Source organism: Notolepis coatsorum (assembly GCF_963971535.1).
Source record: "Notolepis coatsorum genome assembly, contig: SCAFFOLD_397, whole genome shotgun sequence".
NCBI lineage: Eukaryota > Metazoa > Chordata > Actinopteri > Aulopiformes > Paralepididae > Notolepis > Notolepis coatsorum.
Window position 1 is genome coordinate 107,303 of NW_028173723.1, and position 24,468 is coordinate 131,770.

Consider the following 24,468-nt stretch of genomic DNA (forward strand, 5'->3'; position numbering starts at 1 on the left):
TGAGAATAAATAAAGGTTTCAAATAAAGATGTCTTCCCCCTGGGAATAATATGTAAAGTACTTTGTCACGCTTGAGAGAAGTAGCGGGCAATGAGGAATATATACCTTTTTTTGGAAGTAATGACGACCCAAACTCTGCTCTTCACATTACAGATTCAAGAGTACCGTGACTTAGGGTTGAATTCAATCGCTCACATCTTTGCTGCGTGTTCAAAGCGTTTCAAAACATACGCTCACCCGAAGCCGTAACTAGGCCGATTACCATTTGTTTTGGGCTTCGAAGCCTCTGCAGTAATTGTCATTGAATAATATGATAAGACAAGATATTCCTTTATTGATCCCCTTGGGGAAATCAATCCAAAGCATCATTATTCCCACGAGGAAGATTCAATGCGGTGGGTAAATGTGAGGAGGTTCTTATGGAGTCCTTGTCTGAGAAGAACCGATTTTCAAAATGAATGTTTGATTATTCTTCCTATAAGCCATTTTATTATACTGTTTTTTTTTAAACAACATACAACAACATAAAGAAAGTGAGGTCTTCAAACAGTGATTTTGACGTCGATCAAGCAGCGACTAACCTCTATGGCTGAGCTGAGGCTCCCTGGTTCTTCGCTGGCTCGCACCATGAGCAGGTACCGTCGCTGGTCGCTCTCGTAGTCCAGAGTCCTGGTCAGACTGATCTCCCCGCTCTCCTGCTGGATGATGAACAGGCTGCTGGGATTGATCAGCAGGCTGTAGCTGATTGGCTGTTTCTGGAAGGAAATGGCGTACACCACCAGGAAGCTGGAGGGCGAGGAGGAAGAGGGGAGGAAAACAAATCAGGTTTGTGTTAGTAGGCTATGGTGTATTGGAGACATTCTCAAAGTGAGGCTCGCGGGCCAATAGCGGCCCTCGGAAATGTTTCTGGCGGCCTGCGATAAGTTGTCAAGGTGTAATGCCTGCGCTAATATTGCTTGCTAGACAGATTATGTCATCATTGCAGGTAGGTTAGCTAGCACTTTTAGTGATTGCCATTTTTGCAAGATCAAAACTTTGAGTTTTTGTTGTGGAAGCCAGATGGAGGAGCCGATGACCCATCGTGCAAAAAACTTCTTTGGGGGACTGCCCTCAATCCAATGTTGGGTCCCTAAATTGACCCTCAATCCAATGTTGGGTCCCTAAATTTACCCTCAATCCAATGTTGGGTCCCTAAATTGGCCCTCAATCCAATGATGGGTCCCTAAATTGGCCCTCAGTCATCAACATTTTGAAAACCCCTGGTGTAGCATCATGTTATGTCATGTTATGTTATGTTATGTCATGTTATGTTATGTTATGTCATGTTATGTTATGCTATGCTATGTTATGCTATGTTATGTTATGTTATGCTATGCTATGTTATGTTATGCTATGCTATGTTATGTTATGTTATGTTATGTTATGTTAGAGTGGTATATGGTTGATGTGATATCAATGATCAGACTTTTCCACTACCGATATCAATTCTCTGGATTGTCTAAATCTATCGGCCAATACCAAAAGTATCGATCCAGTCCATTACGTACTGTATATTGAATAAAGAAATACTTTGTTTTGGGTCATTGAACAGAAATGGTTATCGAGATATAATCGATTTTGCTTAATTACCGCCAGAACACACTCGTTTACCGTTTAGCCCAATTTGGCCACCTCAATTGACTTCAAGGTCCTGTCTTTGCAGATTTGAGGTGGTCTGGGCTGATAGTCTCGTGGTGTATGATGGGTCAAGGACCAGGTCTCTTGAGGTGGTCTGGGCTGATAATCTCGTGGTGTATGATGGGTCAAGAACCAGGTCTCTTGAGGTGGTCTGGTTCTAACACTGGAAGTTCCCCATATGAGAACTGAATTGGGAAAAAGGGCTTTTAAATATGCTGCTCCTTCATCTTGGAACAAGATACAGGAGGACCTAAAATTACCAGGACTGGTCACCCTCGTGGGAATTCAAAGCCATTTTAAAATCCTACGAACTCAGTTCCCTTGGTCAGTGCAACTGTGTTTGATCATTTGCCTGTTTGATAACTTGCCTGAAATTGGAGCTTGATGTAAATGTTTTATCTGTATTTTATTGTGATGTTCTTTTTTATGTTGAAACTTTCTGCTGCCTTGCTTGGCCAGATCGCTCTTGAAAAAGAGATTTTAATCTCAATGATGCTTATCTGGTTAAATAAAGGATTTGATTGATTGATTGATAGTCTCGTGGTGTATGATGGGTCAAGGACCAGGTCTCTTGAGGTGGTCTGGGCTGATAGTCTCGTGGTGTATGATGGGTCAAGGACCAGGTCTCTTGCCACCCGTTTTACCGCTGTTGCTGACCAATCGTGACTCATTTGGAAACTCATTTCAAATATGTTCAATCTTCAAGAATGTAAAAGGGTCAGTGCAGGCACTCCACATGTCCATTGGCTTGGCGCAATGAAAAGAAAAAGTGGTCGAATGTATGCCAAAAACAGCAATGTCTCTAAAAAGTGCACAGTGCTTGTGCTAGTTATTAGCAGTGTTGGGACTAACGCGTTACAAAGTAACGCGTTACAGTAACGAAGTTACTTTTTGCCGTTCTAGTACTCTAACGCATTACTTTTTAAATTCAGTAACGCTGTTACCGTTACTAAATGGTTTGTTAGTTCGTTACTGCGTTCTTTTTATGTAGATTCATAGCGAGCGTCCTCCTGACTCCGTTTGATTTCGCCTGCGTTTGTTTTGTTTACAATAGATAGCGTCTATTTCTTTCCGTAGCCGCATTTCTGGTTTCCGCATTTCTGATTGGCCACTGACTGACGTTCTCTGACGTTCTCTGACCAGAGAGCGTCAGTCAGTGGCCACTGGCCAATCAGAAATGCGGAAACCAGAAATGCGGCTACGGAAAGAAATAGACCCTCTCTATTGTAAACAAAACAAACGCAGGCGAAATCAAACGGAGTCAGGAGGACGCTCGCTATGAATCTACATAAAAAGAATGCAGTAACGAACTAACAAACCATTTAGCAACTACTTGGAGAGATAATTAATATACAACATGGAAACGAGATAAAGAACATGTTTGAGGGGCTGCTGGAGTCAGCTGGACTAACGTTACTACATCTCGACCACCGCAGACTTTGGTGAGTGCAATGTGTTCACTGAAACTCAAGTTGATCAACGGATTTTGACTGTACGAAATCTGCCAGGGAATCTCATAATACTAATCAAACAATATAAATATAGTCCTTTCATGCACAATTGATATCCTAACTATTCTAACGTTGCAATGCTTTGATTGATATCTTAAACAACGATGCAACTTGCAAGATGGTTATAATGAAACGCTCCGGCGACATCAAGGCTGTTCCTTCAACCGGCGCACTTCTTATTATATCAACTCGGGACGTTTGTGTCAGATTTGTGTTTGTATCTAGACCACATTGCTTAGCAGAGTTCTGTGATGTGAATGGAAACTGTCAAGTTGATCAACCGATTTTGAGTATCTGGGGCATGGGACTCGGGAGCAATCTTTTTTTTTTATTTTTTTTTTTAAATAACTAAATAGTTACTTTTCACAGTAACTCATTACTTTTGGGTGTAAGTAACTAGTACAGTAACGAAGTTACTTTGAAATGAAGTAACTAGTAAAGTAACTGAGTTACTATTTTTCAGTAACTAGCACAACACTGGTTATTAGTGTGTGTGTGTGTGTGTGTGTGTGTGTGTGTGTGTGTGTGTGTGTGTGTGTGTGTGTGGGGGGGGGGGGGGGGTTGATTACAGGAAAACCATAAATCATCTAAGATTAGAAGTTAACTGTGAATGTTTACTAAGGTATTTTGCCATCAAGGCAGGGCTGTACGTTAACTTTTTTTGCACATAGCACTGGTGCTACAGAGGTTGATCGTTTTGTAGCACAGGCCAAAATCTTGTAGCACAAGTATAAAATGTGTTATATTTGTAACAGTCACAAATGTGCCTATTGTATTTGTGTTATTTAGTTGCAGTGCCATGTTTGGCTGTCATTTTCATGCTGACAAGTTGACGTCACACAGCCAGACACGTTACGTGTAAGGAATTATGGGATTTGGTGTTGGGTGTATGGACTCTACTAGGGGTGGGAATCACCAGTTTCATCACGATACGATATAGATTCTTTGGACAACAATACGATATTTGCTGATATATGCCACGATATGATACGATGCAGGTGCCTGCAATCGATATGAGACGATATCATAACATAAGCCCATTTAACACAATCAGTAACATTTAGATCAACTCAAAAAAGGCAACGGAAATATCATTTGACATTTTTATTTTTGACCTCTTCCAGACTTTTAAAGGAAAAACAATCTATTGTTTTTAATACACATAGACCTCCTGTTCACTGTAAAGTGCCACGTTTTGATATATTGAGCTTTAAACTTTAAGTTAAATGTTTTGGAACTCGCAACACGCAACCGTTTTATGTTGCATGATCATGAATACATTTATTTTGTATTGTATTTTTTATGTTTAAATATCAACATTATCTGTCCACCCTCAGTACATTTACTATCAATATAATATACTCGTCTGACTTCATGTGATCTTTCCAAACGCACACACACACACACACACACACACAGAGAAGGGAGAATGTCTGCTCCTCACTCTGCTCGTCTGCTGTTCTCTCTATATAAATATGGCTATGAACAGCTTGTTGTTAGCTCATGCTAACGTAACGTTCATTTCGGACTTTATGACGCGAGGATTGCAAAGCATGTTATATGCATTTGACCCGTTGCCGAATAAAACAGCAGGGATTTGTTTTGGGTCGCGACAAGACTATCCACTAGCTCTGTTTCAATGTCCGCGTTCCAAACGCTACTGCTGCTGAGACGAGTCCTGCTGTGTTGTGAGCTGAGCCGAGCGGATATGAGTCACTGTACATTGAGCTCGCAACTCGCAGGGATATTGTTCGCTAGGGATTATGGGATTTGGTGTTTGATATGGAGTCTTACGCAGAAGGGACCTTGTATTTAATCGCACAAGACTACAAGTACCAAGTGGATAGCGGGCCATCGAGGGCCATCGCACCAGTGCTATTGAAGTCAATCCTTTCATCGCACAGACTGACGTCAGTGTCGCACGTGCAACATATATATCGCACTGTACAACCCTGCATCAAGGTCCCGAGAGAGATCTCACTTCACTCTACACTGTAATTATATGCCTTTTTCACACAGTATGTGTGAAAAAGGCATAGAATTAAGTCACGTTGCTTTGAGTTCTGACATGCTACTGTATAAGTGGCCTGTGGTTGGTTAGATAGATAGTTAGTTAGTTAGTTAGTTAGTTAGTTAGTTAGTTAGTTAGTTAGTTAGTTAGTTAGTTAGTTAGTTAGTTAGTTAGTTAGTTAGTTAGTTAGTTAGTTAGTTAGTTAGTTAGTTAGTGAGTTAGTTAGAATTGGAATTGGCCCAGATGGGATAACAGGACGAATACTTAAGTCCTGTGCAAATCAGCTGGCCCCAGTATTTACATCCATATTCAATCTATCCCTGGCTGAGTCAAGAGGCTGTTGTGTTGCGAGAGGTTAAGCAGTGGTCTGAGAGCTCAGAGGCCACGCTACAAGAGGCACAAGAGGACGTCGACTGGGGGATGCTCCGGTCGAGCTCAAGTGACGTCAGTGAATATGCTGATGTTGTTGTTAGCTTTATAGCAACGTTAGCTGACGGTATTGTCCCCACGAAGAAGATGTGGGTTTTCCCAAACCAGAAACCGTGGGTGGACAATTCCATCCGAGCATCGGGAAGTAAAGAGTATAAGGTAGCAGCCTATATGCTACACAAAGAGGTGCAGGCTGCTAAACGGCGATATGCGAACAAGATGGAGACACAGATGGCACAGAACGACACGAGAGGCTTATGGCGGGGAGTATGAACGATAACTGATTATAAAGTCAGCCCCCCCCTCAATAGTGAGTGCCGATGCCTCTCTGGCGGATGAACTCAACTCCTTTTACGCATGGTTTGGAGCGAGCAGTGGCAACGTTAGCTCACCGGCTAACGGCGTCACTGGCGCACCGGCTGCCGCGGGGAGGGGGGGGGGGTTCATTCACGGCGGGGACACACACTCTCTCATTGACGGAACACATAATATAATTATATAATAATAATATAATAATAATGCAGGACCTGCTCAGAGGTCTTTAATTGGCATTGGCTAATATCCACAACACACACACACCAGAACACACACGCATGCATTGTCTGTAGGATCGCTGATGCGATTCGTCTCTGCGATTAACCAATCCCGTCGTCCTTCCCCCCAAGGGCAGCCGGGAGCAGACAGGCGTCAACGTGAGCCGCGCCAGGGGACCAATCCAAGTGCTCCTGTCCGTCTTCGTCAAGGACACCACAGCGTTAGCGATCTGTTGTTGTGCATGTTTTTCCATTGGGTTTATCTTATCGGGGGGGAAACCCTTGCGAGCACGGGGAGAACATGCAAACTCCACACAGAAAGGCCTGGGAGATACCCCACCTGGGTACCTGGCATCATGGAAACCTGGTCCCCAAGCGGGAATCGAACCCTGGACCTTCTTGCTGTGAGGCGACAGTGTTAACCACTACACCACCGTGCCGCACACAGCATGAGATAAGCGGTCATGGGTGTAAATACTCGGAAAGCAGCTGGCCCAGATGGGATAACAGGACGAATACTTAAGTCCTGTGCAAATCAGCTGGCCCCAGTATTTACATCCATATTCAATCTATCCCTGGCTGAGTCCGTGGTCCCTGCCTGCTTCAAAATGTCTACTATAATCCCTGTGCCAAAAAACTCCTCTCCAGCAGGCCTTAATGACTACAGACCGGTGGCACTCACCTCTGTGGTCATGAAATGCTTTGAGAGGCTGGTCAATGATTACATCTGTGCCTCCCTCCCCAGTAACATATGGACCCATTGCAGTTTGCATACAGGACAAACAGGTCCACTGACAATGCGGTCTCCCAAGTACTACACAACACACTATCTCACCTTGACAGTCAGAAGGGGGGCTATGTGAGATTGCTGTTCATTGACTATAGTTCAGCTTTCAACACCATAGTCCCCACCAGACTGGTTGACAAGCTGATCGATCTGGGTCTGAGCTCCGCCATGAGCGCCGGGTTCCTGGACTTTCTAAGTGACAGGCCCTAGGCGGTTAGGGTGGGGGGTCATACCTCCAGCAAAATCACCCTGAGTATCGGGTCCCCCCAGGGCTGCGTTCTGAGCCCCCTGCTGTATTCACTGTACACACATGACTGTGTGGCCAGGTTCAGCTCCAACTCCATAGTGAAGTTTGCGGACGACACAGTGGTGGTGGGGCTGATCTCTAACAATGATGAGAAGGCCTATCGGGAGGAGGTTGATGAACTGGCACGCTGGTGCCGGGATAACAGCCTACTCCTGAACATTGGTAAAACCAAAGAGCTGATCGTGGATTTTAGGAGAATACAGCAGGGGACACACACGCCACTGTGGATAAACGGGGCTATCGTGGACAGGGTGAGCAGTTTCAAGTACCTGGGAGTCCACATCACAGAGGACCTGACATGGTCTACACATATAGATTCTGTGGTGAAAAAGGCGAAACAGCACCTCTATCACCTGAGACAGCTAAGGAAGTTCAGAGTATCGGGGAAGATACTCCACTCCTTCTATTCCGGGGCTTTAGAGAGCATTCTGACTGGAAACATCACTGCCTGGTTTGGAAACAGCACGGCACAAGACAGGAAGGCACTCCAGAGAGTGGTGCGCTCAGCTGAGCATACTACAGGTATTGCACTACCACCCCTGCAGGACTTATATAACAGGAGGTGCAAATCCAGAGCCTGCAGAATGATGAAAGACCCCCACCACCCCAACAACAGCCTGTTCAAGCTGCTGCGGTCAGGCAAGCGCCTACGGTCACACGCTGCAAGAACAGAGAGACTCCGGCTCAGCTTCCCCCAGGCCATCAGAACACTGAACACTGAACTCTCCACTCACAAGTACACATGAGCACACACAGACACACACACACAGACACACACACACACACACACACACACACACACACACACACACACACACACACACACACACACACACACACACACACACACACACAAAACACACACACACACACACAACACTCATGCGGCAACCGCTAAAACAATCACTTAAACAAAATGTAATTTAAAAAAAATAGAAAGTCACTTTAAAGGAAGGAGGTACTAATAGTATAGTTTAGATACATTAAGAGTTAAAATTGTAAATTGTATATTGTATAGTAGTGTATATAGGAACCAGTTTCTCAGGAACTTAGCATGTCTTTTTTTTACCATGCATATCTTGTGTCTTACCTATTTAATTTTTTCTATGTTTATTTTTTTCTATGCCTATTTTTATTATTGTATTTTGCACAATCAATGCGGGCATGACCACCCACATTTCACTGTATGCCCTGGTATGTATGTGACAAATAAACCTCTTGATTCTTGATTCTAGTTAGTCAGTTGGCAATGGAGTAGGACGTGTTTAGCTTGAGCTCTCACTGAATTTTGTCTAAAGTTAATGGGCGTCTTGCATTACAAAACACATTGTGAAATCTGCTCCGAAGATGTTTCTGAAATCAGAAGATAGTGGGTAAGCGGGTATCCAGTACTAGTCCGCCGCCTGCCAGACTCCGCCCCCTGCCAGACCCCGCCCCCTGCCAGACTCCACCCCCTGCCAGACATCTCAGCAATAAAATCAGAACTGAAAAAATTACTTAAATTCTCTTAAAAGTTAAATACAAGCGGTAAAAATTAGGTCCAACGTGGTGACAACTTTGCAGACTTCGATAAACTACGATTGAAAGCGGAGGTGGCAGAGCTTAGAGGGAAATCCGGACACCAACTCAGCATACCAATTTAGTATGTACCAGAGTAACAAAACCACTTGGAATACGTTTTTGGGTGCAGCGGTGGCCTAATGGTTAGAGAAGCGGGTTTGTGACCGGAAGGTCGCCGGTTCAATCCCCGGGACCGGCAGGAAAAATCTGCCGCTGAAGTGCCCTTGAGCATTCTGACTGAAAACATCACTGCCTGGTTTGGAAACAGCACGGCACAAGACAGGAAGGCACTCCAGAGAGTGGTGCGCTCAGCTGAACGTACTACGGGTATTGCACTACCACCCCTGCAGGACTTATATAACAGGAGGTGCAAATCCAGAGCCTGCAGAATGATGAAAGACTCACACCACCCCAACAACAGCCTGTTCAAGCTGCTGCTTCAACTGCTGCCAACTGCTCCAGTGGAGGTGCTCAGTGGCCAATGGTGTCAGACTGTGGTTGTACTGGGCAGCTCCCAGGTATGAATGGAACTGTGTGAATGTGAAGCAGGGCGTAGCTGAAAAAGAGCATCTGTGCTCAGCGAACCTACCCTGGGTAAATAAAGGTTAAACAAAACACTCACACACTCAAACACTCACACACTCTGTACATATCACACACTCAAACACTCACACACTCTCTGTACATATCACACACTCAAACACTCACACACTCTTACCATATCACACATCTCCAAAACATATATCTAAAACAAAATAAGTTGAATTCAAATGTTTACACCTTTTTTCCCCCATTGTCTTCAATTTGAGCTCATAGAAAGCTAACGTAATGTTTTCGTTTTGTTCTCTCAAATATTTTGTATTGCTTTTAGGTAAATGGTAAATGATGCATTCATATAGCGCTTTTATCCAAAATGCTTTACAATTTGTTCCTCACATTTGTAGCGGTGTCTATCCACCGCTGTCTATCTTTTACCAGGCAGGTTAAAGCCGCTCTGTTACACATTAAACCCATTCACTCACACACCGACGGCGGAGGCGACCGTGCAAGGTGCCAACCTGCTCAAGGACACTTTGACACGCTGCCCGGGAGTAGCGGGAATCGAACCGGGAACCTCCGGATTACCAGATGACTGCTCTACCTCCCGAGCCAAGCTCCTGTCGCTGTTACTATGTCTTTTAAAACGTGCTAAATGAACTGAACTAAACTAAACACAAGGAGCGAGGAGATGCAACTTCAGGATACTGGGGGTATCTGAGACAAATGCAGACGACGTCATGTGGAAGAACATCGTCGCTACAGAGGCTGAAAAGTGATTAAGACCAGGGGCGTCGTGCACGCCAAAACTCTGGGGGGGCACAATTAGGAGAAAAAAATTAAGAATCGCAATTTTCTACAATTTGACATAATAGTGTATATTCAAAGACTTTATTCAAAGAGATGATCAAAAAACGACACTAAATAATTTTTTTCTCTTTATATTAGAGTAAATACTTACTAATATCTATTTATATCTATGACATAATTTTAAGAATACATTCCCCCCCCCCCCCCCCAAGATTGAATGGGCGCCATTGATTGAGACTGAGCTTATATCCAATTCAAAGCCTACCCCAATGGAGCAATGATTCACTTGTTTACATTATCTTTGGTTCTTGACATAATGGGCGAGGAAATGCACCGACTCATTTCAAGGTTAACTTTGACAGGACAACATTTACTCAAAACATAGTATCGCCGTTGATGTCAATACCACGCTTCTATTCTTTCTATGCAGTGTAGTTTATATTGTCACGTATTAAGGTACATGTACATTACAGTGAAATATATGAGCCCCTGATAATGTGCTTCATACAGTAAAAAAGTTAGTAAAAGTGTTATAATCACAGCACGGGCATACTTCACTCCCCCTCCTTTTCCCCTCACGTTCTCCACACACTCCTCTTCATCCCCCTCTCCGTCCTCCACGCACTCCTCCTCATCCTCTCTTTCTCCATTCACCCCTCCATTCATCCTTATACGACCGGCATCACTTCACGTCACCTAGCCCAGCTGCACTTCATCCCCCTGATTCACACGCTGTCAGGCACCTCACTCCTCACAGCTGCATCCTATCCCCTGTTGACGAGGTGCCTACTTCTACTCCGCGACGCTGACCAGAAGTCGTCGTGGTATTAAATACCACTACCCAGGTACGATGTCTCTACCTAAAGCTCTGCTGGAATCTACCTTTGTATTGCCTTGCCCTAACCCGTTTCTCCTGTGCCCCAGGACCACTGTTCCTGTGCGCCGTCCTGCCTGGACGTTCCCTGTCCCCGAGGAGGACCACCTACTCGCTCTCACTGCCGCAGCTGCAGCCCCAAGACAAGAACAATAACCCTGTTCTATTTCCCCCCAATTCCTGTTCAACTGCTTTCATTAAAACCCTTGAAACGCTCCATTCTCCTCTCGTGTGTGTTCAGCAATTGGGCTGTGTTCCAGACCACATTCTCACAAAAAGAGGAATACCACTATACAATATACAATATACAATACAATATACAAGCTAAAGTACAACCTAAGTACAATGAAGTAAAAATGCAGACAATGGGTCTCATTCACCAACGGACTTAGGACAAAAGATCTGAAATGTTTTTGTCTTAGCGCCACTTTTTGGGTTTCACAAACGGTCCCTTCTCCTGGATTCGGTCCTAACTAAGAGCAGGATTTAGGAGCGGTGTAGCGCAGTCGTAAGTCGACAGACTGGTGTGTGCCGTGTTCTTAAGGGCTTTATTTGGGAGGAATCATGGTGATTTCGTTCCTGTCAACTCTACAGGCCTCCTTGGAATTAATTAATCGTCATTTAAATAAATATGACAATATTTGTATGCTAGAAAATTTGGTTTAACATTTACAGTCATGCCTCAACAACGCATCTGATGTCCGAAAATAAATAATAGCACTACACCAACACTGCAAATGACAGTGGATAAATAAATAAGAACTAAAGGTAATCGAATGGATATATCTATAGTGGAATAGACTGTATTAATTAGGGATGTCCCGATCATGTTTTTTTGCTCCCGATCCGATCCCGATCATGTGATTTTGAGTATCTACCGATACCGATATTTCCCGATCCGATTTTTTTTTTTATTTTTTTTTTTTATTCAACAAACATGACCATGTTCACGTCTTAAACTCATACTGAGGCCTTAGTTTTGGTTTTAAATTGCATATCATCATTCATTCATTTATTGTCACACAGAGCAGAAGAATTTTGCCAAAACAAACCAATAGTATCCAGCTGCAGAACGGCAGACCAGCCACACTCTCAGACCCAAACGCATTTCCTTTGATTTAATTATACATCAAATGATTTATGAAGTTAACTTTTCACCTGGATAACGTCAACATTCTGCAGCTGGATACTATTGGTTTGTTTTGGGAAAATTCTTCTGCTCTGTGTGACAATAAATAAATGAATGATAATATGCAATTTAAAACCAAAACTAAGGCCTCAGTATGAGTTTAGGACGTGAACATGGTCATGTTTGTTGAATAAAAAAAATAAAAAATAAAAAAATGGCAGATTTCTTTATTTATTTTTTGCCGATCCCGATCTTCGGAAAATCACGTGATCGGCCCCGATCCCGATCACGTGATCGGATCGGGACATCACTGGTATTAATATTCCATATTTATACCGTCTTGTTGCGCGCTCCTGGCCACCTGTTCAGCGCACAGGCGGCCTTAACACATTGGTCGCCAAGAACGAGTTACGCCGTTTTTGCCCGCCATGCGTTAAACGCCAAGAATGACTTATGCCGTTTTTGGGATCAATATGTCGGAAATTAACGTCAGACTTTAAGCTCATATCATATATAAATATATTAGTTAATTAGGAACATTGATTAAGTTAAAAGTCATTGATAAATAGGATTACAGTACAATCAGTATCATAAACATTTGAGAACACTATGGTTCCCTTTGACAGTGAGAGGCTTGTAGGACAAGGTTAGAGGGGCCCCCTTATCTCCATAAAGGTGGCTGGCCGGTCCGGGAGGGATGCCTGTGCATTTTCCTATTACATAACGACCTGGTCCATGCTGGATCGTATGGGAAAGGACACAGGTGTCTCACACTTGATTGGTCAGCCAGCGAAGACACCCTAGGTGAGACAGTATATCAGACCATTTTAGAATAGAGGAAAAGAGAGCTCCTTGGCCACTCTGCTATACTGCATTGCTGTCAACATGATGTTTGAACTCATTGTCCTGTGTCTAATATTCGATATCCTTTTCTCCTGATTCGAGGAACAACCAAATCTTCCCACAAATATAAAAAAATTTCGCCATGGCATTCATAATTCATCCAGCCAACCTCCGGACTGCAGCGGGACCCTGTATGAGATTGCAACGCCTCAATACCGCCGCCTGGTGGATGGTCGGGCGAGTTACACTCTCGCCAAAACCGGAAGTGGTGATCGGTGCGTCGAGGAAATCCCTCCGGCAGTCATATCTTGTTACGTGGCTCCAGACAAACACTATAGTGCATTTGGATCGCTTTCTAAACTTAATAATCGATATGATTTCGCCGTTTATTGCGCCATACAAACCGGAAATGGATCTAGGAGATCGGCGTCAAATAATTGGGATCTTTTTCCTCCAGTCTCATCGGCGAACGGTAAGAGGACAGTAACGTTATTTTCAGCCCGATTGTTTATTAATTTCACTGCAAACCATCTGATCAATATATCAACCCATACTAAATAAAGCCGTTACTGACGATCAAGGAATTATAAACGACCCCCCCCCCCCTTTCCTTCACGCATGATGAAGCATAATGTATACCGATCATATACATTTGAATTTTTTAATATAGCGTGTATAGGAAAGAAACGCCAATCGATTATCTATCATATGCGTCAGGGCCTATAACTAGTGTTTTTGGAATTACAGCAGAAAAGATTAAAAACATACGTTCCCACATCCTGAACGATAGATAATCGATGTTGAATGGGCCATAGTAATGTCAATATAGCAATACAATTTAAAAAGTTATAGCCCTGCAAAGAAAGGTAAACATCTCCATAGGCTTTCAACAGTGGCAGACTGGGTACTTTGATGGGCACAACCCCCGGCGCCCAATGTGTTAAGACTCTGTGGAGATGTAACGCTAAGATGTGTACTGTACTGTACTGTAGTCGAAATGTGATGTAGTAGAAATGACTACTATGGCAGCGCAGTATCTGTGATCTCCTAATAAAACAAGTCATTCGAATAATGTAAGCCTACTGCGTTCATTCATTACACACGTAGACTATGCAGTATGCGCATGCGCGCGTGTGTGTGTGTGTGCGTGCGCGCGCTGCTGCAGGTGGGCAGGAGCATGCAACAAGATGGTATAAATATGGAATATTAATACAGTCTATTCCACTATACATTTACATTTACATTTAGTCATTTAGCTGACGCTTTTATCCAAAGCAACTTACAAGTTCTGTACGACAAGTCATCAGGAAGGGCACAACTCTATCAGCTGAGTAACAATGTTCATCAAAGTGTTGAGTGCTACAGTGTAGGTTAGTTTATTAGGACAAGTGCATGACAGTAAGGTTAGTTAGGGTTAGATTTATTTTTGTATATAGGTATATAGTGTGCTGTGTGATGACAATACATTTGAATCTAATCTAATTTTGATCCGTCGCAAAGTGCTTCCTCGCTACCTGTTGAATGTGGGACAATGCCGAACCTCTATTTCCACATGGCCCTTGCATTATAATGAGCTGGACAGGCGTGTCTGTATGCAAATGAAGTAAACGGGAACGCGCGTTCAAGTTTGTCAATGAGTGATCATTTTGGCGAGTTAAGACAGCCTCTCCACGCGTTGGTGAATCCGGGTGTAATTCTCGTCGTCTTTCTCTTATGACCTTCCAAGGTGGTTGTCGTAAGAGAAATCTTATGACAATGTTGGTGATGAGACCCAATGAGGTACAAAATGCAGACAATGAGGTACAAAAACTTTTCTAAGGTGAGTGTTAAAGTGAGTGTTTGTTTAAAGTGAGTGTGTGCATGTGGATGTTTGTGCAATGAGTGTAGATGGATGGGTTGACGTTACATAGAGTCATTTAGCATCCTGATGGCTGGGGATAGAATCTCCTTTTTAGTCTCTCTGTAGTACTGGCCATGAGACTCCGGTAGCGCTTGCCTGACCGCAGCAGTGCAAAAAGGCAGTTGTTTGGGTGACTAGAGTCTTTGGTTATTCTCTTAGCCTTGGCCCTGCAACACTTGGTATAGATGTCCTGGAGAGAGGGAAGCCCACCTCCAATTGTGCGTTCGGCTGATCGAGCCACTCTCTGTAGTCTGCTGCGGTCGTGTGCGGTGCTATTCCCAAACCAGGAGGTGATGTTACCAGTCAGGATGCTCTCTATTGTGCCTGAGTAGAAGTTGAAGTTAGCCAGCTGTGTCGTCAGCAAACTTGATGATTGTGTGGCTATTGTACTTTGCCACACAGTCGTGTGTGTAAAGCGAGTAGAGGAGGGGGCTCAGAACACAGCCCTGGGGGGCACCTGTATATATTATATATGCAGGGGTTGGAGGACATTGTCCCAAACAACGGGAACTTGAGTGTGATTACGGGGCTACGCTTTTTTGTATTAATACCTTTTTCTAATTTAAAGCCTTCCCCAGAGGGAGACATAATTCATCTGTTTGTATTCATAAGGGATGGAGAGGTGGAAGCGGCTCGGCCAGGAGCAGTTTCACCGTTAACACTTTGAGTGCCACGGATGCTTTTTGTCGTTAGTTCATGCCGCCAGTTGAATGCCAGCAACGCTATATAGCGTTTGTTTGTCGTATTTTTTTTTATTAGCGATTTTAATTCATATTTCATCAATCGAGCCTCACGCTAGTGCTGCAGACTCTCCATTGGGAAAATACCGCCCCCTATCGTCTCTCCCTGTGGTACTGCACCCCATTGGATTAGACTGATGGGGAGGGGGGGGGTCCAGTTTCCTCATTTTACTTTTCCGTCAAGCCATCTGAAGAGACCGAAGTGATTGCCGAGCCGCAAAACAACGTGGAATACATATTTACAGTACCCAGCGCTGACTCAATAAACGCGATCGATATTTTGAATGGCGATCAGGAATTGGAATAATCTTTTTGGAGAACATCTGTTGACAGAATCCGGCTATAGGGCGACAATAATGTGGTCAAGAGGCATGATTTCTATCTTTAGCCTTTAAGCGGCGTGGTTTATTCATTCACATGGTATGAGCAGCAGCACATGAGGTCTCCTCTCACTGAGAGGCTGGGGGGAAAAGTAGGAGGAGACATCTCTATTTATACTCGCCACCTGGTGGTGTCTTGAGTGGCTCCGGCTAGAGCGCCCTCTAGTGGAAACAGTTATATATGCAGTTACTTACTTACTTTACTTACGCCTGCTACCCCTTCTGGGGCATAGGCCGTCAACAAGTGATCTCCAAGCATCTCTGCAGTTATATATGCAGTTAGACAGTTACTAACAATCCTACATAGAACCTCTGACTTCAACAACATCTGATCTGAGGTAAGCAATTAATTTTACCAGTCTTGGGGTAATCGGATCTGTTTTCACCTATATATCAGCGTTTGCCCCATGTGTGTGTGTGTGTGTGTGTGTGTGTGTGTGTGTGTGTGTGTGTGTGTGTGTGTGTGTGTGTGTGTACCCCCCCCCCCCTCCCCCTCTATGCAGCCAGATGCTTTGTTTCCACAAGGTGGAAAGTGAGAGACGGTAGGGAGGAGAGCGAGAGAAGGAGGGTCGTCGATAGGCGTTTTACGTTTCGATACACTGTTATTGAGCGTGTTTTGAGAGATTTCTATTCTGTATTGCAATGGCTACACCCCTAATCATTATCCACGCATCCTTTGTGAAGCGTAAGGTAATTCAATGCAGAAACAAGAAAACACCAAACACCAAAGAACACGTTCAGTACTTTTTTCTTTTCACATTTCAAATCCAAACACAGCACTCTGCCCCTTTCCATTTATCTCAGATCAATAATGTCTTTAAATGGAATCTATTATAGTGTGCGCGTCTGGTGCTTTAAATATGTGCAATCGATACTCATCAATACTGTAGGACTATAAAGCTACTATCTCTGTTTGTGGGGGTTTTTGTGGGGGTTTTTGTGGGGGAGAGTTTGTTTTGTCTAATTGTGTTCTAACACATAATCGATGCAGGCATTCAGGCTTGTGTGCTCTAGTTTTAAACGTATCCCAATTAGTGGTCGGTGGTGAACTGCCTGACCGTTTGTGGGTCAATAAGTCTGTATGGGTAATTGTGTGAATGAATAAGTGATAACAGTGCGCTGTTACCCATGCGTGCGTTAGCTTTAAGCATGCAATACGAGTGTTTTAGCCCTCCCATCTGTGGAGGTTTGTAGGTCATGGAGCTTGTGTGTGTGTGTGTGTGTGTGTGTGTGTGTGTGTGTGTGTGTGTGTGTGTGTGTGTGTGTGTGTGTGTGTGTGTGTGTGTGTGTGTGTGTGTGTGTGTGTGTGTGTGTGTGTGTGTGTGTGTGTGTGTGTGTGTGTGTGTGTGTGTGTGTGTGTGGGTGCATGAACACATCATGGCTGTGAGCACATACTGTACTCTTGTGCAGAGACAAAAGTATGTTTGTATACATCCATGTGTATGTGTGTGAGAGAGAGAGAGAGAGAGAGAGAGAGAGAGATAGAGAGAGAGAGAGAGAGAGAGAGAGAGAGAGAGAGAGAAAGAGAGAGATAAACAGACAGACACAGACAGAGAGAGAGAGAGAGAGAGAGAGAGAGAGAGAGAGAGAGAGAGAGAGAGAGAGAGAGAGAGAGAGAGAAGCAGAGGCAAACAGACACACTTACAGAGCCGAGAAAGAGAGAGAGGGAGACAGAGACAGATAGACAGAGAGGGGAGAGAGGGGAATGTGAGCATGTGTGTGTGTGTGTGTGTGTGTGTGTGTGTGTGTGTGTGTGTGTGTGTGTGTGTGTGTGTGTGTGTGTGTGTGTGTGTGTGTGTGTGTGTGTGTGTGCGTGCGTGTGTGCGTGTGTGCGTGTGTGCGTGCATGTGTGTCTGTGTGTCAGGGGGAGAGCCCACACACGATGCATGCCTGCCTGCGTATTTCCCGGTGCATGCATGCGTCAAGTGTATCCCGCTATAGCTGTACTCACGGCTGTCCCTCGGGAGTGTTCTCGGGGATGGAGATGGCGTAGGTGGTGTTGGTGAACTGTGGAGCCCGGGGCCCTGCCACCACGGACAGCATGGCCGGAACGCTGCGGCTGCCCAGCGCATCCAGCGCCACCACGCTCAACAGGTACTCCCTGGCGCCCTGCAGGACCAGGCCTGTGGTGACCACCTGACCCGTCTGCCTGTCCACCGCGAAGCAGCCGTCGCCTCCTGCATGGAAGACACACGTCGACTTAACTGTATATATATGCATGTATTGCACCCTATAGGCCACAGGTCGGCAATAGGCGGCCCGCGGGCCGAAATTGGCCCGCCAGCAATAATATCTGGCCCCTCAGAATATTAAAAAATTATTATTAATTTTTTTTTATTATATATATCAGACCAACTAGGCTAGGCTATATGTTAGCTATAATGTCCAAATAGAGAAACTACCACCACCTAAAAAATGCTTATTATACTTTGTTTTATCCATGTTGAGAGGTAGGCAGCGAGGTGCAATGTAGCGCTTGCTCAACATAAAAAAAAGTCGGTGGACAGCGCCTGGTGCTGAAATAACAAACAAGCCACACCACATGTGTGGTGTGAAATTAAAACACCAGTTCAGTAAGTCATTCAAACTTTATCTTTACTTATATATGACTGTGACGGCACCACACATGTGAACAGTAACAATGCAATTAAACTGAAGTCAAATCAGAGCAAAAAAAGCTGAATCTGCTTCAAGAAGATGCACTACATTAGATATATAAGGAATTACAACGAGACATTTATTAACTAAATAAAAAATACAATTAGGCTTTTAACCCTCTAAAGCCGGGCGCAACACTAGTCATGTTTTGTAAAACATTAAATATCTTTGGATTGGTTTGTGATAAAGACTTGCTTTATTGTATCGGAATCGATTGTCATCTCAAAATGTTGTGCATCTCTCAGAAAATGCGCGGATGTAAAGCATAGAATCTTGAAATATCTAGATTGGTTGTTTTCCCTGGACTGCATCTAATGCGCTGTATCTATCCATTTATCTATGTCTGTCACTATAGCCAATGGAAATGCTAGGAAATGGTCACGTGGACTGGGAGAACCAATGGAAAATTCCTATCGTTTCGCAATAGTCCAGTGCGCTCCATAGAAAGGGCTGTCAGATAGACACATTGGTTGCGCGTAATGTAAGATAGGCCGATAAGAGAGAGGCGCTTGTCTCTGGTTTTATAATAAAATGGCAAAAAGACAAAGGTTTAATGTTCAGTGCAAATGTGTATGTCGTTTACAGTTTATTATGCCACCTATGCAGCTCGTTTATTTTGTCCATTCTCTGCCTCTGCCACAAATGTATGTCTTAGTTATAAGGTGGTCTGTCACAGAGTTAAAATGTTTTCACTATCAATATATTAAATTAGCCATTGTTTTTGTTTCCGGCCCCCCATACAATGGCTTGGAAAAAATTTGGCCCTCGGCCAAACTTAATTGCCTACCCCTGCTATAGGCCTATATAATAATAATAATAATTATAATAATAATTATTATTATTATAATTATTATTATTATTATTATTATGATTATTATAATAATAATAATTATTATTATTATTATTATTATTATTATTATTATTATTATTATTATTATTATTATTATTATTATTATTATTATTATTATTATTATTATTATTATTATTATTATTATTATTATTATTATTATTCATTTAATTTATATAATGCTTTTGAAGAACCCAAAGACGCTGACAATAAGCAAAACAAAGAACAGAGAAACATAGAACCACAGGGAAACAAGCAACAGTATGAAAACACAAGACATACAACCACGAGTAACAAGCAACAAATACAGCCAGTAGCCTACAGTAGGGGAACAATCAGGGAAGTAAGGAAACCAAGGGGAGGGTGTGTGTGGGAGGGAGGGACAGGAGACAGAGAGAAAGTAGGGAAGGGGGAAGGGAGGTGGTAGGTTGGAGGAGGGTGGTTATGGGTAGGGAAGGAGAACAGGTAGATTTTGAGTCGGGATTTGAAGGTGCATGGAGAGTGAAGGAGAGTCTCGGCTGGTCTGAGGGAGGGTGTTCCAAAGTCGGGGTGCAGCTCGTGAGAATGCTCGGTCTCCAAAACCTTTTAATTTAGATGGTATATATATCATATTTTATTATTCCAGTAATATATCTGTTTATATGATTGACATCACATCGTTTGTTAATAGAGGAGGTTGCATTTGTTGGCCCACTGCCCCGTTAAGAGGAGCGTTGTCTCCTAGTCCCATTTCTGCTCTGCACTATATAGTATATTGTATATTAGTATATTGTATAGTATACTGTATGGTAACTCAGTTACTGCTATCCTGCATTGAACATTGTACATATGTACATACTGAACACTTGTGTCTACGTACGTGACTTCTATTTTTTTACTTTTACTTATCTTATTTTATTTCATACTTATCTTTTGTCTAGCACAGTCTCTGGAGCGTAACAGAAAGAAGCATTTTGTATAAAAGTATTCTGTACTTCTGTATGACAACTATTAAAGAAACTTGAAAACTTGAAAATAGTTCTGAAGCAGGTGTGTGTGTGCGCTGTGGCAGCTAGAGCTAAAGCAGTAGACTGAAAACATAACCAAGCCTTAAAGTCGTAAAAAGAAGATGGACGTTGAGCGTCGTCTGTTTTAAGTGTGCGACTATCGCTTACTACCTTAGTGGATTTACATCTGTATCATTGTACATGATAATACTGTAAAACTGTATACACGAGATTGGCATTTTTACTCAGTAGCTTTGCAGTATATTCCAGTTTAATCACTTGTACACTGTATATTGTTAATGCACACTGGGTCTCATTCCCGAACGGATTTACGACCAAACATTTCCTCTTAGGCAGATTTCTGCCCATTTAAGACATATTAGGGCTGGTAGCGCGATTCCCCAAATTTTCCTGAGATCAGATTTGAGCGTGGCTGAGAGCAGATTTGAAGTGTGCTGAGGAGCACACTTATGATTGATTGACTAATTGAAAATGTTATTAACTTGACAGACTGTGTTCTCATAGTGATTCCTTCATGTCAACGCTACAGGCCTCCTTGGAATTAATTACTTAATCATAATTAAATTAAATATGATAGTATTTGTACGATAAGAAATTACGCATTTGATGTCGGAAAAATAAATAATATGGATTCATCTGATCACGGGGCAGCTGGATTAACCATATCTGAATCAGCTATATTGGACAAATGTATAATTCATAAATATACTCAGATATTCAAACACAATTATGCAATTATTGTGAAATGATTGAAAATAATAATTATTGAATGCCTTCTGTGGAATTTGTATTTCTTATTTGTTACATATCTGTTTTAATGGTATACAATGGGACAGACCTTTGTTTGATATAAACCTGCATTCCTTCAAATATATCATTAATCAATTAAACTTATATTGAAATACACTATATAGCCTATACACCAACACTGAAATGACAGTGGATAAATAAATAAATAAATAAATAAGAACTAAAGCTAATCGGTGGAAATAGACTGCATTAATATTCCATAACAACAAGTCTTGTGTGCGCCAGTATGGCCTAAGTGTCTGATGAGTGAACGGTATAGGCTTGATATATTCTGGTTACTTGTTTCATTGGGATTTGGTGGATGTTGTATGTGTGTTCTGCCCTACGTGCAGTGTAGGTACAGTCTGTATGTATGCGGACTGTGCCTGTGCTGTGCGTGGGGCAGAGCATGTGTGTGGTGTCTACTAGATCCTAATGAAACAAGTCATTAATGGAATAGTGAGCCTATACTGCGTTCATTCATTACGCCGTAGGCTATATATATAATATATATATTATGTAAACAAGACAAACGTCTTTCTCTGGTCTGCATCCCCTTAACAATTGTGTATATTGAGCCGTACTGTATTGTACCCATTCTGCAATCTGTTAAATAAAGTTTTCATTCATTCATTCATATACAGTACTGCGCACGTGTGTGTCTGTGTGTGTGTGTGCGCGCACGCTGCGGCAGGGTGTACCACGAGCTGTACTATATATGATGCCAATACATTAATCTAATCTAATTTTGATGCGTCGCAAGACTCGCAAAGCGCTTCCGCCATTCCATTTTCACGCGGCTGCGTCATTAAGTTGCCTTATAAGGAGCTCTGGAGGCGTTGTTTTGTATGCAAATGACCTAGACGGGAACACGCTTCCGTGTTTAAGACATATGCCATTCCCCAAGCAGATGTCACAGGTGCGACCGTTTGAGCCACTTAAGATATTACCAGCACGTTGGGGACTCAGAGTGAACTTGTCATTGGGTCTCATTCCCGAACAAAGACAAAAATTTCGTCTTAGCCAGATTTCTGCCCATTTAAGACATATTAGGGCTGGGAGTGGGAGTCCCCAAATTCTCCTGAGATCAGGGCCCCGTTCCCCGTACCTGGCTAACTGAGTTAGCCGGATAATTTTCAGCATAGCTTGACTTAAGCCAGACATTTCTGTCGGATTTTCTAAATCGCCATGGTAACAGATCAGAAAGTTTGAACCTGGTCGAGGGCAGGGTTTAGTTCAGTTAGCTGGATAACCTGCATGACCACACCCTCGCAAAGAAATGCCAGCTCCCTTCCTGAAATATTTCTCACAGTCTAGATCCCATTATACCATTCTGAATTATGTTTTTGTGCTTCGTTTGAACTGTAAAATAATAGGTCTGCAGTAACGCTGATAATAAATCATATTCAGCCTATGAATTTACGTTGTCCTATTATGCACATCATATTTATACGGATACGGTGCTCGCGACACACACAGTTATTTTAATAACGGACTAAACAGATCATTGCAAATGTGAATCCCGCAGGGATATTTTTAATTAATGAAACCTATCGGGCGTTTGGCTCTGATTAGTTTCATATTCTTTGCTGTGTATTTGCTTAACGGAGCGCCCGGATTGTGTTTCATTCAAGCTAAAGCGTCTATGCGCGGATTGTGGATATGAATTATGAGGAATCTGAATCTGTGGAGTGTTTAATTGTATCACTGTCACTGTGACAGTGTCACACGTTATTGTGATATTGTAACTGGGTTTAAAATATATGAGGAGATGCGCTGTTTGATGGATTTGATGACGTGACGTGACTTGATAAATTGAATGAGCCTTTGACGTTTTGATGAATGAATTTGAGAAAATGCATTTCAAGCACTGTTATTTGATGATGAACATGAGGTGTCACTGGTATAAACTGAAGGTTAATCAATTCAATGCATGTATGGATGAACAGATTAAAACCTGATTAATAGTGTAACTGCAAGCCTCCCTCCAAGCCTCTCTTTGGGAACCATGTATAATATTTATATAGTACATAATACATAAGCACATACAGTAGGCCTACAGATATCCTCATAATATAATTCGTATCAATTAGATATACTATTTGGGCTTGTTTTTATCCTTATTCTGAAAGAGTTGAACAAATTATTTTCGCTAGCAAGATCTCATTTGATTATTCATTCCATTAAGGCTAGTGCCAGCAGGCACATTTAAAGAAATATAATCTGATTTATTGGGGTAATGAGGGACTTAAAATGAACCTATAGAATAGTACGGGATAAGATGGGACATGGACAAGATTAAATACTTAGGGGTGAACATCACGAGAGGGGTGGGGAAACTGTTTGAGGCGAACTATACACAGATAAATCAGAACATCAAGAGAGACTTAGAGAGATGGACAGTAATGCCCTTGGACTTCAATTCAAGAATAGAGGTCATTAAAATGAACATACTATCAAGGTTACTGTACCTATTCCAGTCACTACCGATACAAATACCACAGAATCAATTCAGGGAGTGGGACAGACTGATATCGAGGTTCATATGGGCGGGGAGAAGACCACGGTCAGATATAAAACACTACAACTACCAAAGGAAGAGGGAGGGATGGCAGTACCCAGCCTACAAGATTATTACTATGCAGCACAACTGAGAGCAGTGACGTGCTGGTGTAACGACAGATATGAGGCAAGATGGAAAGACATTGAAAAAGAAGGGGAGGGATACAAGGTACAAGCTCTGGTGGGAGATAGGGAACTATTTAAAGAAAAAGAGGGACTATTAGATCCAATCACCAAATGCACCTTGACCATATGGAACAGAGTAGTAAAAACACACAAATTGGAGAAGCAGTCAGGGGTTCTGAGATGGGTAGCACATGACAAGAGATTCAAACCAGGGAGGTTAGACCATGGATTCAGAAGGTGGGAGAGGGGGGGGGGGCAACAGCGATATGCAAAATGATAGAGAAGGGGGAAATGCAGACACTACAAAAATTAAAGGAGAAATTTGGACTAGAAAACAGGGACCACTTCAGATATCTACAGGTTAGAGACTACTACAACAAAGAAATAAGGGGGGCCAAAGACGAAGAACAGAATGGAATAATAAAGATGATAGTATGGGCATACGAAGGGG

The 24,468-nt window shown here is 42.7% G+C and overlaps 1 protein-coding gene across 1 annotated transcript in view; it reads right to left on the reverse strand.

Annotated features, from left to right (window-relative positions):
• LOC311247722 (neural-cadherin-like) overlaps positions 1–24,468 on the reverse strand; it is a gene marked incomplete at both ends in the record, with an annotated part of 169,534 nt that overhangs the window by 100,679 nt on the left and 44,387 nt on the right. Inside the window, 2 exons of the mRNA XM_084338728.1 lie at positions 582–786; positions 17,980–18,205. Of these exons, the coding sequence (XP_084194854.1) occupies positions 582–786; positions 17,980–18,205 (431 nt within the window). The remainder of the gene's footprint in view (positions 1–581; positions 787–17,979; positions 18,206–24,468) is intronic.